This window comes from Annulohypoxylon truncatum (genome assembly GCF_022578515.1).
Source record: "Annulohypoxylon truncatum strain CBS 140777 unplaced genomic scaffold F4807scaffold_30, whole genome shotgun sequence".
In the NCBI taxonomy this organism is placed as follows: domain Eukaryota; kingdom Fungi; phylum Ascomycota; class Sordariomycetes; order Xylariales; family Hypoxylaceae; genus Annulohypoxylon; species Annulohypoxylon truncatum.
In genome coordinates, this window is record NW_025953816.1 from 243,079 (window position 1) to 259,372 (window position 16,294).

Below are 16,294 nucleotides of genomic sequence, written 5' to 3' on the forward strand. Positions count from 1 at the left end.
GGGCCAAGCAGATGGCGATAGGTATATTACGTAGTAGAACCGTCCCCTACGTATTCTGCGTAACCCGTCCGTCTCGTTCGTTGGTCGCTGCAGGGGTCAATCGGGCTCCGCTTACGCACAGCATTACTTACATCCATGGTAATTTTTTAGTTCTCCGAAGCCCTGTGCCACCCACCTAGTCTCGTCCTACAAGGAACAAAAATCCTGAAACACAATCTATCGGAAAAAAAGCAAAGAAAAAAAAGCCATGGCGCCCAATCTCCCGCGCCAAGAAATCCTGCAGCGCCTGCGCGCCGTCATATCCTCGCGCCGCCCCATCGTCGGCGCGGGCGCGGGCATCGGGCTGTCGGCCAAGTTCGTCGAGGCCGGCGGCGCCGACCTGATCATCATCTACAACTCGGGCCGGTTCCGGATGGCCGGGCGGGGCTCGCTCGCGGGGCTGCTGCCGTACGGCGACGCCAACGCGATCGTCGTCGACATGGCGCGCGAGGTGCTGCCCGTCGTGCGCGACGCGCCCGTGTTCGCCGGCGTGTGCGGCACCGATCCGTTTAGGGATATGCGCCGCTTTCTGGGCGAGTTGAAGGGCTTGGGGTTTAGCGGCGTGCAGAATTTTCCGACGGTTGGGCTTGTGGATGGGAGTTTTAGGGCCGGGTTGGAGGAGACGGGGATGGGGTACGGGCTGGAGGTCGAGATGATTCGGATCGCGCACGAGATGGATCTTGTTACGTCGCCGTATGTGTTTAATGTTGAGGAGGCTGTTAGCATGGCGGAGGCTGGGGCTGATATTGTTGTCGCTCATATGGGTTTGACTACGAGTAAGGGGATCGGCGGGAAGACCGGGAAGACACTGGACGAGAGTGTCAAATTGATTCAAGACATTAGGGATGCGGTAGTGAAAGTGAGAGAAGACATTATCGTATTATGTCACGGTGGACCGATTGCCGAGGTGCAGGATGCGGAATACGTCCTCTCGCGAACGAAGGGGGTGCACGGATTTTTCGGGGCGAGCAGCATGGAGCGCATCCCGGTCGAGATCGCAATCACGGACAATACGAAGAGGTTTAAGGATATCCATATACCAAACTGATAGGTTACAATTTTTTACTACGCATTTTCCGAAACCAATGAAGAGAACTTTCCAAGGTCGAAGCAGTGCTCTACGGAAATTAAGTGGTATCACAGCAGCACACTACTTTACGCCACCCCTATTTCCCGCACGATGCTTCCGCTCCAACCCCAATCCAAGCTATCGCTACAGGCGCACTCGAGAATCTCGAGAGCCAGATCATCTTCGATGTTACACTAGAAGCCAGTTATATTAGTTCAGAGGCTCCCATCAGAGAACTGTGTGTTTTATTATGCATTTTCTGAAGAGTGCGTACTTTTTCAGAGTTCTTTATCATTGTTACGTTAAGACTGTCAAAGGCAAGTTCCGCGTGGATTCCTAGTCCATTACGTTGCGTAAGTATATAAATGCAGATCTATCCTATCAATGCTAACGCCTATGCTTGCTATGGAATAGAAAATTAGCCGGTAGATGATGCACGTTGCACGATGCACGATGCCTGACGAGGAAGAAAGCGAGCATTTCATCAAACCCGGAGGCTCTGCACTAACTCCTATAATGATATAACACGCCGATAAGCCCGGGGATCAAATCAACCACTCTTCATGTAGTCAATACCAGCTTGGAAGATCTTCATGAAGATTTCCGTCTCCTCTATCGTGTTAGGCACGTAGAGCATGGTGAATCCGAGGTGGATCCAGCCCGTGCCGCTCAGACGATGCCGTTCTCCCCAGCCCTTGGAGATGACTTCCTCTGCATCCGGGAACGAGAGCGTCACGTGGCCAGAAAGATCGGTGCCGTGGATATGGCAGATCTCGCGAGCACTCGGACCTGCAAGGGGGCTTAGGGGTATCGAGGGTTTGGTAAACAGAGCTTGGCCGTGCTTCTCCATGGCCGATATGTTCCATTCAGTCCACTCCGCATTGATTTCACCGAGCTTCTTAAAGCTATCCAAATATGCCTTGTGATATGTTAGTAAGTATAGGTTTCCAACATTCGACCAACTTGCCTGTTTGACGTCTGGGGGTTGAGGGTCAGCGGCATTCCTCTCGCGCTGCGGGTAGACGAACGGCAGAGCCCTTGCGCGAGGGCCTGGTCTGACGGGGAGTGGCTCCTTTAGGAACGACTTCTTCGCATTCGCTCTCTGCTCTTCTGTCGCCTTCTTCCACCCCGTCGCGCGCTTCTCAGGCTTGTTGTAGAAACCAGGCTTGATAGTCTCGTTGGGACCATATGCTCTAGTCTTGTCAACGCTAAGTTGAGACAGGTAACCGATTATAGAGTGAGAAGTACCACCCTCTCCCATGGCCTTCCATTTCCGGTAATCCTCCATTATTCCTCTACTGTCTTGTTTTGGTAGGATATAGCCTCTTTGGATAGTTAACGCGGTTCTCAAATTCAATAAGCTGCTTGTAAGTAAAAACGAGCGACGCAGAGACATTTGCTTTAGAGCGACAGAAGACTGTTAGGTAATAGAACGGTTTCCAATGATACTTTTGTATTAAATTTATTAGACTACCTACACACATGTACCTGACCTACGCTGACATCTGGAATGACCTTTTTCAACCAGTCACGGAGATTTGGTTGAGTGTTAAATCCGAAAGCCTCCGAGATAAACTCCGAAAGATCTGGTCGGCCGAGAGAAAGCGGAAGCGCGTGAGTCGGAACTCGGAGGTGCCCATATATTTTCGACGCGTTCAATGAACCTCAAGCTCTAAAGGAATCGATGGGAGGAGTGATCCAAACTATTTATACACGGCGTTGCCGAGTTTACTCGGTCGCCGACGTTTGCCATCCGCATCATATCTCCGGTCCGCCCTTGGAAATTGTTGCTTTACCTATTTAGATATTGCCGTATTGGAGCCTCATTAAGATCCTCTGTAGGACCGATTACATAACAGTCTGCTTTGTTAGGAATTACCTCCCCCGATATGGCAGATTTGGCCTACAAATCATAAAATCACCTTGCATTAGGCTGTAAAGGCCCCGCATCAGGTATGCATACGCACCGAGTTAGGTATTACGAACGTCAAGGTAGTCGAGTCGACATTTCATCATGACCTTGGAATCCATGACTTCCCTGCCTGCTAATTTCAATCGCATTTCTTAACATTTTACTGTTTATTGCGCTTTATACTTAAACAGCGCGAAACCGTTCCTAGATATGCCGCTCTTGAAAGACATTAAGGATTTGCTGGAATCGTATCGACCGACGCCAGAGGTGGATTCTACCTCGTACTCCGGGCTTGACTCAAATCAACTACGACTGATCGAGCCAATCTAACGACATCGTGATTCTCTTCACTTCTCCGTCTCTACCATTCTGAGATCCCAAGCACCATCTTACACAGCCGTTTCATACGTGTGGGGTGATAGCGCCGCAACGGAAGTTATTTATCTGGACGGGGAACGTTTTCAGGTCAAGCCTAATCTATGCTCTTGCCTGTATCATTTAGTGCATGGCGGGGAGAGATTCCTCTGGGTAGATGCTATCTGTATCAACCAGGCCGACAATGTGGAAAAGAGTGCTCAAGTAGGCTGTATGGATCAGACGTATAAGAACGCTGCGTGTGTTGCTGTATGGTTAGGCTTGACACCTTCCATTTCGAACTCCCCGAGTCAGAACACCATCATTTCGCCCCTAAGAATACCCAGAGAGGATTCCTTGTGGGGTGACGAGTTGATAAGCGAACTTGTGAATCGACCGTACTGGTCTCGGGTTTGGGTCATCCAAGAATTCTTGCTCGGAAGTGACGTGGATATTTGGTACGGGAAGAACAATATAAATATTGAACTGTTTCAGGACATGATTCTTGACCATGCTGGAGTCAACCTCCACGTGATTCAACATATGGATTATACCCCGTCAAAAATTCCGCACAGGGCTTGGTCACTTGCCACTGGCCGGACTCCTGAACGGCATCCTGACTTTAGCCGTCCTCTGTGGCGTCTTCTCGTTGATCATCGTTATTCAATGTGCAAGGACCCACGGGACAAAGTCTTCGCCCTTCTAGGACTCGTACCGGAAGAGGAGCGGGACCTTCTAGGCCGATTTTTCCCCAACTATGATATGTCAGAAGATCACGTGGTTATTATCACCTTGATCCATTTACAGGAATACTCTCGAGTCGAAGATGAGTGCCCGGAAATAATGTCGACTTCGGATGATATCTTCCTAGGTCTCGGGGTAAATGATAGATCACGGCGGAGAGAACTTCTGCGTCGAACTGCAGACGTTCCTTTTGATTACTATGACGACTTGACAGGCAATCCGCTAGATAGTAGTGACTAATTCGTGGATAACAACGCAAACCTTAGTAGGGCTACCACTTAAGGGGACGTATGCTGGAAGGGTAGTTTAATACCCTCTGATATCTCAATCTGAGGCAGTTGTAGAAACATCCCCCCTTCACGTTCCTCTGCGCCTATCTCCGAATTGAGTTCTTGCTGAGTTGTCGACCTGGCAGCTTTAATCCCTGAATATGCTACTCTAGGTTGGTAGAAGTGGCTTTCTGGCATCGGAGTTCCTCCAATAGTCACCAGGGGTGATATTTTCATCAGGTCGTTATTTTCGGGTTCGCCACTACTATCGCATCTGCTTGAGTCAGGTGTTCCTCTATTAGGGTTCCACCGAAGACTATCACCGTTGCGCCTCAACGATAGGATGCTGGAGATCTTCGTCATAGAACGTGACCCTGAAATGCGTCTGACAAGTGGTTTGAGGATAGGTAGACTGGCACAGACGATAGACATGCCAGCATGTACCGAAGTCCATACCTCAGTATTTGAGTAAGATGGTACACGGCGACCCGGTGGATAGCCTAGTATCACTCGAACAAGTCCAGTTATTATTACGCTAATAAGTTGTTAATATTTCACATGCCGTGAAAGGGGCGCCATTGGAGAACGTACAAGCCACCTAGAAGAAATATACCCGACACCGTGAGCTTTTGCTCTAGAGACAGTCGCATTCTCGTCACCACTGTAATCGGCAATGTCAAGATTAGGACATCCAGGAATATCTCGCAAGATCCCGAGGCCATCCAAAAGATGTTATAGTTGAGACAATATCGTGGGTCTGAGAGACTGTTGAGCCAGCTCCACTCGAGGGGGATGCAGTTGGTCAGAGTAGCTACAGTACACCCGACCCACCATCCTACAATCAGCCCGCTGGCGAAACAGATCATGTAACGAAAAGCCGTACTAAGAGCAAAAATTCTGTAGTACATAATCAAGATGCCAAGCTTAGTAGCCCCTGAGATTGTGAAGTAGAAGATCGAGGTGATGAAAGCCAACTTCAGGTATAATATGTCGCCAGGTGTATAGACATAATCCGGATTGGTGTTCTCCGAGACCCATAGACCAACTGGAGATACTGCATTGGCTACAGAGATGTGAGCTCCATTCAGACCTTAATAGGCACATATGTAGGTAAGTTCAAGATAATTACCCCATAGAAGTAAGACTGCACTTATCAATGTCGCTATGACAGCTAACATGATCAACCAGTCGTCAGCTTTGAGACCAGCACGTGTGAAGATGCGCGTATAAAATCTCAGGGCAACAGATATGACGGCGAGGACGACGGCGAGGGCACTAATGCCCATAGTAGCGTTCTCATTTCCATGAGGTTGAATTTGGACGGATGACATGATGGGTAAACTTAGGCTAGGCCAATTAATCTCCGCGGATTTACATTAAACATTAAAATAGGAGAAAGGAACATTTCAAGCCGGTCGTTGAATCACTTTGTCAGGGGGATTGTGGGATTCTTCAGCAGTAATAGGGCTGCACCAAAGTACTATATAACCACCAAAGCTGTACGAAAGCCAGCAGAATGCCCAAGAACGCTATCACCTGCGATGTCTTCTAAGAATGGCTCTATAGGTCGTATAGCTTTGGTGTGGTGGCATGCGACGCCAACAATTCTGCTCCGCCCCCAATTCTAACCCCAAGTTAGATGACAAGAGGTCCCATTTTTATCCAATCGGCCAACTGACGGCGGATGGGTGCTTACATCATGGATGCGTACGTTGGTGATAGTGATGGGCATTGGTACTGTAAATATTTGAATTCGTAGCATCATGTAACTCTAACAGCTATAAATAAGGGGAAGACGACCGTTTACAGCCCGTTCGCAGAAGCAGGCTGGCGGTGCCTAGGTAGGTACCTAGCCCCTGATTGGTCAAGTCCGGTATTACAACGCCCAGTAACGCCTAGGCCAATCTGGGGTGGTTGGCTGCACGGTGTAACGGCAGAGAGCCTTCCTCAAGTAAATTCGTCAATTGACTTCTCCCTTCTTCCACTCCAAACACAGCTAACTTAACTCAATAAGATCTCAATAAGAAGTTATGCTTCTACATTGACGAAAATGGGATCATTTCTTTCCAAGAATGAGTTCCCCGTCGACGGACGCGTACGTGTATTCCGTTTTCAACTTAATGCTGATTGCCTACATACGCCGTACTGATAATACTTCAGACCGTCCTCATTACTGGAGGCTCAACAGGGCTGGGACTCAATGCAGGCCGGCAACTGGCTGAAAAGGGAGCCAACGTCATCATCGTTGCGCGTAAACTCGGTAGCTTAGAAGAAGGCGTTCGCTACATATCGGTAACACTTCCCGCTTCCCTCTGCCACGACACAGAATTGAGTGAATGGTTGACTGTTGCTTAGCGAGGCGCTCGCTCACCCGAGACACAACGATTTCACTACATCGTGGCCGATGTTACTACAGCGACTGAATGTGCTCGTGTGGTATCCGAGGTCATCTCATGGAACAATGGCGCCGCACCAGATATTGTTTGGTGTTGCAGCGGCAGTGCGCATCCGACTTTATACATCGACACACCGGTTGAGCAGTTCCAGACTATGATGGACAGCAACTACTTCTCATGCGTGTACATGGCACACGCAATACTCAATGTTTGGCTACGATCAGCAGCAGACGCGAAAGCTGCTATTAAGGAGACGAGTGACCAACCGAAGAAAGCGAAACCGACTTCGTTACCGGCGCGTCATCTCATCTTCACCGGATCTTTCGTGTCATTTTATAGCTTCGCCGGTTTTACGCCGTATAGCCCCTCGAAGGCGGCTGTCCGGGCCCTCTCCGACTCGCTCTCCCAGGAGATGAACCTCTACGCCGCGGCGCATCCAGACCTGCCCCGCGTCCGCCTGCACACCGTCTTCCCCGCCACCATGCCGACGCAGTCGCTAGAGGATGAGAATCGCGTCAAAACTGACTTAACGAAATCTTTGGAGGAAGGCGACCAGATTTTGAAGCCGGAGGAGTGCGCCCGGAGGGCAATTGCCGGTCTGGAAAGTGGAGAGGAGCTGGTACCGACCAGTACCATTATCTGGGCCGTGATGACCAGCGTCATGGGAGGTAGCGTGCGAGGAGGCTTCTGGAAGGGATTGGCGGGTACGCTGGCAGGATGGATCACGTCCATAGTGATGATTTTTGTTCGGTGGGAGATGGATACCAAAGTAAGGAAATGGGGGGCAGTGCACGGATCAAGCGGGATGCTGAAAAAGGAGTAACCGGAACCTAGGAGTTACGCAAGAGGGTTAAACCGCAGGAACTCCAGCTGTTCCTAAAGTGGACGGGACGAGAGACGGGAGAGGGGATGATTCTATTTAAAGTAGAGGAAGGCAATCACATTCACCGATTTCGAGTATTCAAGATTCACTGGGAAAATGGACATCGCCTTCGTTGGTCGCAACGTACCCTTCTTCACTCGCAAGATTTCTGTACTAGCTCAGCTTAGTGGATCGTGGAGCGATTATTCTGAACACGCATACGAAAAAGCCCGAGTATCAAGATGGTAATAGTCATTGGTACTAATATCAAGAACTGCCAATATTTCGCGTTTCTACAATTCCGTATATATCATTGCATGGATACTAGGTCATTATGGGAATATACCATAAAAAAGAGACTTAAGATGTGAATTTCCCTAAATAGGGGTTACTTGATGAACACCAATGTGATCTCGGTAACCTCGTCAAAGAACCCTAGATACAGACAAGAACACTACACCCTTTGTTATTGCACTCTTTGTTGGCTTTATTCGAGAACAATTTCCATTAAAAACATGTGATAAATGATCTTTTAATCTTTATTTAATGATGCTATAAACTTCCTAAACCAATGCAGGAGACCTATTGGGTACTATATCAAGCAAACCCATAATTTATGACAATGAATGTCACATACCAGGTAGGTAAATAACTATAAGGTCAAGCTTACCTAATTAATGTAGGTATGAGAGTGAGCGAACCTGACCTTCTTCCGCCTAGGTGCATCCGGGGGAAGCACACCTATATTCTGTAAATGTTCCCTAACCTCAGGGTCATCTACCGCGGAAGAGTAGATATGCTCACCTTTCTTGATCAATGCGTAAGCCCCGTCCACTGAGCCTTTAGCCATCCTCAATGCGTCGTAAGCCTCTTGGGGCGATACCTTCTTATCGTCAAGTCCGCAGCGGGTTATGACGTGTTCGACTCTGCTTTGGGCCTCGGGGTCCTTGACGTCAGCTACAGAGAGAACGGCCTGGGGTTTCCATTGAAATCCTGTCGTTGTGGGAACTGCCTGTGAAGTCGATGCTACGCTAGGGGATTGGGGTCGATCACTAGAGACAGAGCGTAACGAGGTAGAACGCGATATGGGTGCACCATCCCCCCTGAAAAATGGGCTGTTAGGATTGCTGAAAATGTCCGGCGTGGGAAGAGTGGCATGAGAAGTCTGTACCTCTAAAGTTCCTTTCACCTTGGGGACAGGGGTGGTACTTTGCGACTTTTCCTCCTTATCCTTGTTGGCCTTCCCCAGCTTCCCGAGAGATCTAATAAATGAGATCGATCGTCTTAACTTAGAGACCGGTGAACTTCTAGCACTTGAAGTCGACTGGTTTGCTGACTCACCAGCCTGTGATTGGTTAGTGGATAGATTATCTCCTGCCATTTTGCTTACCTGATGGATGAGCGGATATATTCGGTTTACTCTTCGTAAATTTGGCAACTTGTGATTCGGAGCTAACTCTTGGAGAGTGTAAAGGTATGCGATATTACTACGTCGCCCAATACAAGTTCTTAGTCTCGCCAGTGATTCTTTTATAAACGTTCGGAACATCTTGGTAGTTAGCAATCAAGTAGCTTGTGTCTCTTTGGTTACTGCACCATATACAAACGGCTGAGTTGTGGTACATCTTGCTAGAAAAGGGGCCCCCTATTCCCCGCTTTTTGTACTATTGTAGGCGAAGGCTTGTCTTCTTTCTGCACAATTTCTACGAAGATAGGTATCAGCGAAAGCCTGTCTCCACGTTTACTACTCTCTGGTAATTCCATCCAATACGTTACATATCTACCTAGGCTATAATTGAAATAATTGAAGCTTTTCCTACTCCGAACGCCATGACAACCGCGGCCTCCTCCGTCGCTGCACGTCAGACAAGACCAAGAAATCATTCCCTTCACTGGACACGCCCCTAATGATGACCTAAACACCCGCGCTAAACTCGCTTATTTCACCAGGCTCCTTCGATGGGCGATAAGCCTTGGAGATCGTCCGAGCCGGATCAAAAGGCAAGAATATAACAACGGCCAAGACCATCAAGGCTCCGTCTAAGGCAATGAAATATGTTTCATGCATCATAAGATACCCAGTCCAGCCCTCGATAAGCTCCACTGTCCGAAAAATGCTGCGAGCGAAGATCGCAGCTAGCGAGATAAATAAGGCGATGACGATTTTGTTGTACTCTTGTGGTATGCCGAACTTGGAGGATCTTTGGAGAAAGTCGAGAGTAAAAAGGGTAAAAATGATCATGGCTAGGAGCTGGAATAGAACACCGGCCACCATTATATTAGTCCCAAGCTTGGGGTCGTCTCCGTTGCTCGAGGCCATCGAAGCCATTGCACCGCCAACAGCCTAATTATTTAGTAATGGGTTAGGAAATTCTCGAATAAGGTCAAAGGGATAAGAGGGAACTCACTTGAATAACTAATGAAATTGTGTCGCATGTCACGAACACAATCGTGTACATCCTGGCCGAAAGGATACTATATTCTCGTCCCAAAGCCCCAATAAACATCCCTAGAAGTACGTATAGCGCAGCTGTAAAAAAGACAGGTCCTATTATGAGCGTCGTGATTTGTATGAGAAAGGCATTCCGATTGTACGGGCACTCGGCAGACCAAGTTCGTCCAATCCAGCCGATGAGCTCAGCTAAATACGTGTCAGTCATACTAGTTGAATACCTAGTCTTACAGTAGGTGGTATACATACTTAGAGCACCTATGGCAAGGAGACCGGATGTCCATCGTCTTAGTCGGATTGTTTGTAGGAAATGTCCAGAGAAAGCAAATCCGAACAGAGCGCAGAAGACAATGCCAGCGGCTAAACTTGGCCTGTAGCCATATTGGTATTCGAAGCCTGGAATGGGGTCCTTTTGGCAGTTGTTTGGGTTCCTTATGGCCTCTGGCAAGAAGTCGACGCCAACCATGATGAAGCTTGGTAGGTGGTGTTTAAGGGGGAGACGTTTCGAAATGCGTAAAGTTTACTTGCTAATAAGCTTAAATAAAGAACACGAAAAAGACATTAACAAGAACGAAGACAATACATTTTATATAATACGTTCAAGAGTGAATCTTGATATTAATGTGAAATTGGGTAGGGGGGCTAACTGCAGGTGGAGACAGAGTCCGAGGCGCACCTAGGCACCTATCTAGTCTCTCGGACCCTTACCACGCCCCATTCAGTTCAGCCCTAGGTATTCAGCTCTTGCGGCGCGCAGTGTTATTATTGGGATTATTAGCATCTTCTAATACACGAATCGGATAAACGACACAGCCACCGCAGGATTGGACAACCCTTGGGATCTACTCTGTGGCAGCGAAATGCCGGCTTTTAGGTTGGCGAAAACATGCCGTCGGCATGATTATTAGTGTTCACTTACTCGCCCTTAAACTCGGATTACACCCCACAGTGGTATCGTGAACCTACCGGACTCTTGCCCCGCCCGTCATATCCCTACTATCGCTAGAGCGACAGTTGACGATTCACTCAATCAAATCTAGGCTTATCAAGTAATCGTCAATTGGTATTGAATCGCTGTTATAGGTCAAGGGATCTTCATTCGCCGATGCGGGTGTAGTTCTTAAAGTCCATCGAAATTGAAGCCCATCCGTAGAAGCAACGAGATAAAGTATCATCTACTTCGCTCAAAAATTTAAAACTAATAGCGGTGATAATTCTGGCAGGTTTACCCGCTCCTAAACTGCGGACCCCAGGAGAGGCGACAATCTACTCAGAATGTCGCGATGCATGAACATGATGCGGTGTTCCTGAGAGGTTTAAATACTTTCGAATAATAGTGGCATTTGGGTGTTTCCATATCTCAGCGATAGTGTGAGTGCAAGGCGCGAATCGTTTCTTGTCCAGTAATTCGAGGATTCTCGGAGGTTATTCACACAATTCGTCCATCCGTCATATGTAGAAAGGGTTGCAAAGTCTCGTCAAGTCATATTTTATGACTTTCTCACTGAAGCTTCCGCAATGTTGAAGGGTGGGAGAAGTTTGTGGAGACGGGGGAGGAGGGCAAATTAAAGACGCTCGAATTGCCAAGCATTATCGTGAAGCTGAAAAAACCAAGACATGCCCCCACCTACGTCACCGTCACCAAAATGATCTGATTGGACGGCCGGTCATCTACCAGTCTGAAGGTCATGTGCGCGTCAGCTTGCCTTGAACTGGACGGATTCAGCGTGGTGTGCCTTATCAAGCCTCATGTTTGCCTACGATGATTAAGGTCAAAGTTCACGACTGATGATTTTCACGATCCAAAGCTACGAGTCTCGTATGGGTTCATGATGTCTTATCTACCATTTTTAGATATGAGAACGACCGACGACCCAATAGACCATGGACTCCAATCGGAAGCCCAAGGTATTCAGGCTACGACAACTACCCGGCGATGCCAACAAATCTCAAGCACTTGTATATCTCAGCATAGGTCTTGGCAGTATACCTGTCGATAGCATTCATATATACTCGTTGGCAACGAGTCTCAGTCCCTGGCGACCAACCAAGACAGCTACTCTCATGTTCAATCCGCCACCCGCGCTTCTTCAGGGGGACCCGAGCAAAGACGAGTGGCAAATCAGAGTGAATGGGCTCGAAGAGCCTTTAATATTAGACACCCATTTTCGTGGTTTGACGCCGCTTCGTGAGCCTACTTCAGACCATTGTTTTGAGCAAGTCCACCAACTTCGAACCCAATTGACATTAATGATAACCCGTGTAGTTGCATCGCCCTCTCAGGGCTTTCAAGCCATCCTTTTGGCTCATGGCAACCAAAGAAAGGTGACAAGACGTTCATGTGGATTAGAGATGCGTTGCCCCTTGATCTTCCTCAGCTCAGGCCTATCATCTATGGATACGAGACAACGTTGCCTAAGAGCAAATCATTCCAGAATATCACCGATCTAGCCTCGCAATTAATCAATCAGCTAGCATCTAACGGATGGACTGCATTGAGCGCAAAACCTTTAGTGTTCCTAGCACATAGCCTGGGTGGGCTCGTCCTTAAGCGTGCTATTGTAGCCCTCGCGAATAGTGGCTATGATGATAGCGCGATACAAATTGCTGGGGGTATTTTCTTCGGGGTGCCAAACTTTGGCATGGAACAGTCATCATTTCTCTCTATCGCTGAGGGTAATCCTAATGAGATGCTGGTGGAAGACCTCTCACCTCATTCTCCTTGGTTGAAGGGTTTAGAGTCACAATTCAATGGCATCTCATACCTGAGGAAGATGAACATGTTCTGGGGGTACGAAACCTGCACATCTCCAACCTTGATTGTGAGTAGACCCATTCGAAACACGCCAAACATATCGCATACTTATGTTCAACAGCAAAATGATGATGGGGAAATCGTATCTGGCCCTGAAGTTGTTCTCGTCACACCCCAATCGGCCACTCGAGGTTTGCTCGAAATAAACGAAAGCCAGACATTTCCCCTCAACGAAAACCATTCCAACATCGTCAAATTTAACTGGGGCCATGAAGACTATGGAGTCATTGTCAAGAAGCTTTCTCACATTTGTTGTATTGACCCGACCAACTATGATTCTGACGAGATTGACGAAAGCCGCTCACCTAGTCTGACCTGCGACGATATTAAGTCGAATGGCCAAGGCAAAGGCCGATACATGAAGACATCACTAGGACTTAAGCCCGCTCGTGTGGGAAAGTCTCATACCAGTCAAGAAAAGCCCCAGCTAAGTCTGGAACAGATCGTGGATAGTAAGCATGAAACACCACTTGAGTTATGGCGTATTTTTCTAACTGGATGACAGTACTACTCGACTCTCTCAAAGTAACTTCGCGGGATGATCGAATCCAGGGTATTCAAACACACTTCCGTGATACATTTGATTGGATATTTAACCATTCAGAGTGTGGATTTCTTCATTGGCTACAGTATGGACAGGGTGCCTTCTGGATTAACGGCAGCCCTGGATCAGGTAAGCACCTGGAAACTCATTTCCTCAGACACTTCGAAGTTCTCGCTAACCACTCATACACCAGGAAAATCCACTCTTATGAAATACATTTTCCAAGATGAACGCACTCGCGAGCTCCTTCACGACGTCCAGAACTCGCACGACGAGGTTTATGCCGGATTCTTCTTTCACCACCGCGGCTCGGCAGTACAAAAATCATTCGATGGCCTATTACGAAGTATCCTGAGTCAATTTCTAGAGCAGAACCAGAATGTCGGCTCGATACTATCCCCACTTCTCCCCGTTAAACGTGATAAATATGGGAGAGTCAAAGTGGCCGCTCATAATTGGTCTAGGGCAATGCTGGAGAAAGCCTTCACTATGGTCTTGAAGCAGCAACAGTTTGAACTAGACATCTTCCTTTTTCTGGATGCGTTAGACGAATACCACGGACGTCCTGAATTCATCGCCAGCTTCATCGAAAGTCTTGTGAAGCAAGAGAAGACGTCTATGACACGTCTTAAGGTGTGCTTTTCAAGCCGACCATGGGACGCCTTCACTACTCGCTTCAAAGACTATGCGAGCATTACGATCCAAGACTTCACCAAAGACGACATACGCCGCTATTGTCTGGGTGTAATGGATGATAATCTCTCTTCTGATATTTCTATTCCTATAGAGGTATTGGTTCCACAAGTTGTCGATCGGTCGAAAGGGGTTTTCCTCTGGGTTAAGCTAGTAGCCGGCGACCTTGCCCGTGCTGCCAATGCAGGGTTGAGCGAGGCAGACCTGGAGCGCTTACTTCAATCGCTACCAGCGGAACTCGATGAATATTACGTAGAGATCGTTCAAAGGACGCCGGTATCATCACGGTGGACTCTTTACGCCATGTTGGAAATTGCTACCCGTTCCTACTATCCTTTAGAAGGGCCTGATTTCATTGACGCAGTTGAATGCTCTCGATTTACGTCTTGGCATGAAGCGCTGTCGAGGGTAGAGAAATTGTGGTTGTTAGGGGAAGTAGAACACGAAGAGTACGCTGCAAAGCAGATCAAGATCCATTCTCAAGGGCTCATCGAAATTCGAGGAAAATTCGTCGAACTCCTGCATCAGACTGTTCAAGAATTTGTGAGCCAACCGAAATTCAACGCTCTAGTCCTTGACACGGAAGCAAAGCTTACTTTTGAGAACGGGTATTCTTTTCTGGTGAAATGGCATTTACTTGATAAAATCTTCGACAGTCCCAACAGGAAAAACAAGGACGGAGACGATTCAGATGAGAAAGGAATAGACGAAGAGGATGTAACCCAAATCATTTCGTATGGAAAACTATCAGAGGAATCTACCGGCCGCAGCATGAGGACTTTCCTCGACAGCATTCCCCCTAAAAAATACAGCCGGATCGGTCATGTCTCTGGTGCCTGGATACAGAGCTCCATCGAGTTTGCCGCATTTGCGACGTTACTTCTCTATTTTCGAGAATCCTTCCAGAGAGATCCGTCTTTTTTGAAGAAATGCGATGCCAGTAACCAAAAGTCGTTGATTTCGCTCTGTCTTGGTCTCTTCCGGATAGGTACCGACCACCACGTTTCCAGCCAATACCTCAACTTCGAAGGTGGAGAGGAGCTGGCCAGACTCATAATGGATAATGGTTATAAAATCCAATATGACGAATCCGCGTTTCATAAAGTCATATGTTATTTAACCATGTCTAGGCAAGGCGATATTAGAAATAAGTGTATTGACTTCGTCGTACGTTTCCTCGAGCTTGGCCAGGACCCGAATGCACCGATGACCATTCATCATTCGTCAGAGACGCATCGGCTAAAATGCACCGCGCTACACTTGAGTCCACCGGAAATCGTCCCATCGTTACTTTTCTATGGGGCCGAAGTGAACTACAAGGATTCTGACGGGATGACGCCTCTAGACAGACTTTGTTGCAACGTCTTACCGACGACAAGAATTGAGATCTACCTCTACGGAAACCATACAAGAAATGTATCGGATTCCTACCAGGTGGCTTGCATGTTGGCCGACGCTGGCGGGCAACGGGTACGCAGGATAATGGATGAATCCTGGAATAGGCTCATGAAACTGTTCTTAGATAAAGGTTACGACGTAGAAACACTACAGCCGCTCGCTTTTAAGAACGACTCTAAAGGTTGGCTACCATGGCTGTAGGCCTAGCTCTCTTAGAGCCTTCGATAACCACTTGTGCATTATTATCGCTTTATGTATATACAAGCCGGAGCATAACGATTTCGGGTATGAAATATTATTTGAATTATATACCACTGGGGACGATTGGGTTCTGTCAAGCTTACCTAGTAGGTAGTATAGGTAGATAGAATACACTTATATAAGTCTAGGAAGGTAACCCGATGGGGAAGGGGTGTTCCAATCAAAGGTCTACTAAACTATTAGGTATCTAATAGCTTGTTACTGCAATATGGTGCTAAAGCCTAGAGACTTTAGTCGGTTAAAGGGTCGATCATCGCTCGTCTACTAGGAACCCCTATTTACCCCTAAGCGAAGAAAATTTAATGTGATTATTATCACATAGTACTAAGCTTTCCTCACGTACTTCTCCGCATACGTAATATCTCTACGACAAATTGTTGACAGGTCACTTTGTCTCCAAGGTCTAGGCTGTCGGGTTCCAAAGCTGCCTGCCGCCGGCAGCCAGGGTCTCGGTTCACACATTCACAGGCCAATACTGCCATTCTC

The 16,294-nt window shown here is 47.7% G+C and overlaps 8 protein-coding genes across 8 annotated transcripts; 4 read left to right on the forward strand and 4 right to left on the reverse strand.

The window, feature by feature from the left end:
* Window position 1: 1 nt before the first annotated feature.
* Window positions 2-1,374, forward strand: F4807DRAFT_211198 (TIM-barrel-protein domain-containing protein). The gene has a single exon (XM_047993936.1). The coding sequence runs from the start codon at window positions 248-250 to the stop codon at window positions 1,085-1,087; it is 840 nt and encodes a 279-aa protein (XP_047851540.1). The 5' UTR covers window positions 2-247; the 3' UTR covers window positions 1,088-1,374.
* A 284-nt stretch (window positions 1,375-1,658) lies between these two features.
* Window positions 1,659-2,396, reverse strand: F4807DRAFT_463085 (uncharacterized protein; the record flags this gene model as incomplete). The annotated part of the gene is made up of 1 exon (XM_048001919.1): window positions 1,659-2,396. The coding sequence occupies one exon, from the start codon at window positions 2,394-2,396 to the stop codon at window positions 1,659-1,661; it is 738 nt and encodes a 245-aa protein (XP_047851541.1).
* A 1,212-nt stretch (window positions 2,397-3,608) lies between these two features.
* On the forward strand, window positions 3,609-4,358 carry F4807DRAFT_463086 (uncharacterized protein; the record flags this gene model as incomplete). The annotated part of the gene is made up of 1 exon (XM_048001920.1): window positions 3,609-4,358. One exon carries the CDS (start codon window positions 3,609-3,611, stop codon window positions 4,356-4,358), a length of 750 nt encoding a protein of 249 aa, XP_047851542.1.
* Window positions 4,359-4,377: 19 nt separating this feature from the next.
* Window positions 4,378-5,864, reverse strand: F4807DRAFT_211424 (uncharacterized protein). The gene is made up of 3 exons (XM_047993939.1): window positions 5,517-5,864; window positions 4,979-5,450; window positions 4,378-4,922 (listed from the first exon to the last, which is right to left on the reverse strand). The coding sequence occupies exons 1-3, from the start codon at window positions 5,716-5,718 to the stop codon at window positions 4,397-4,399; spliced, it is 1,200 nt and encodes a 399-aa protein (XP_047851543.1). The 5' UTR covers window positions 5,719-5,864; the 3' UTR covers window positions 4,378-4,396.
* A 475-nt stretch (window positions 5,865-6,339) lies between these two features.
* On the forward strand, window positions 6,340-8,027 carry F4807DRAFT_436709 (NAD(P)-binding protein). Its single transcript, XM_047998985.1, has 3 exons — window positions 6,340-6,482; window positions 6,548-6,679; window positions 6,743-8,027. Exons 1-3 carry the CDS (start codon window positions 6,438-6,440, stop codon window positions 7,604-7,606), a joined length of 1,041 nt encoding a protein of 346 aa, XP_047851544.1. The 5' UTR covers window positions 6,340-6,437; the 3' UTR covers window positions 7,607-8,027.
* A 288-nt stretch (window positions 8,028-8,315) lies between these two features.
* Window positions 8,316-9,026, reverse strand: F4807DRAFT_463089 (uncharacterized protein; the record flags this gene model as incomplete). The annotated part of the gene is made up of 1 exon (XM_048001921.1): window positions 8,316-9,026. The coding sequence occupies one exon, from the start codon at window positions 9,024-9,026 to the stop codon at window positions 8,316-8,318; it is 711 nt and encodes a 236-aa protein (XP_047851545.1).
* Window positions 9,027-9,560: 534 nt separating this feature from the next.
* F4807DRAFT_463090 (RTA1-domain-containing protein) lies at window positions 9,561-10,563 on the reverse strand (the record flags this gene model as incomplete). Its single annotated transcript, XM_048001922.1, has 3 exons — window positions 9,561-9,989; window positions 10,054-10,286; window positions 10,347-10,563. 3 exons carry the CDS (start codon window positions 10,561-10,563, stop codon window positions 9,561-9,563), a joined length of 879 nt encoding a protein of 292 aa, XP_047851546.1.
* A 1,266-nt stretch (window positions 10,564-11,829) lies between these two features.
* On the forward strand, window positions 11,830-16,077 carry F4807DRAFT_436711 (uncharacterized protein). The gene is made up of 5 exons (XM_047998986.1): window positions 11,830-12,313; window positions 12,364-12,919; window positions 12,974-13,364; window positions 13,418-13,585; window positions 13,650-16,077. Exons 1-5 carry the CDS (start codon window positions 11,982-11,984, stop codon window positions 15,746-15,748), a joined length of 3,546 nt encoding a protein of 1,181 aa, XP_047851547.1. The 5' UTR covers window positions 11,830-11,981; the 3' UTR covers window positions 15,749-16,077.
* The last annotated feature ends 217 nt before the right edge of the window (window positions 16,078-16,294 follow it).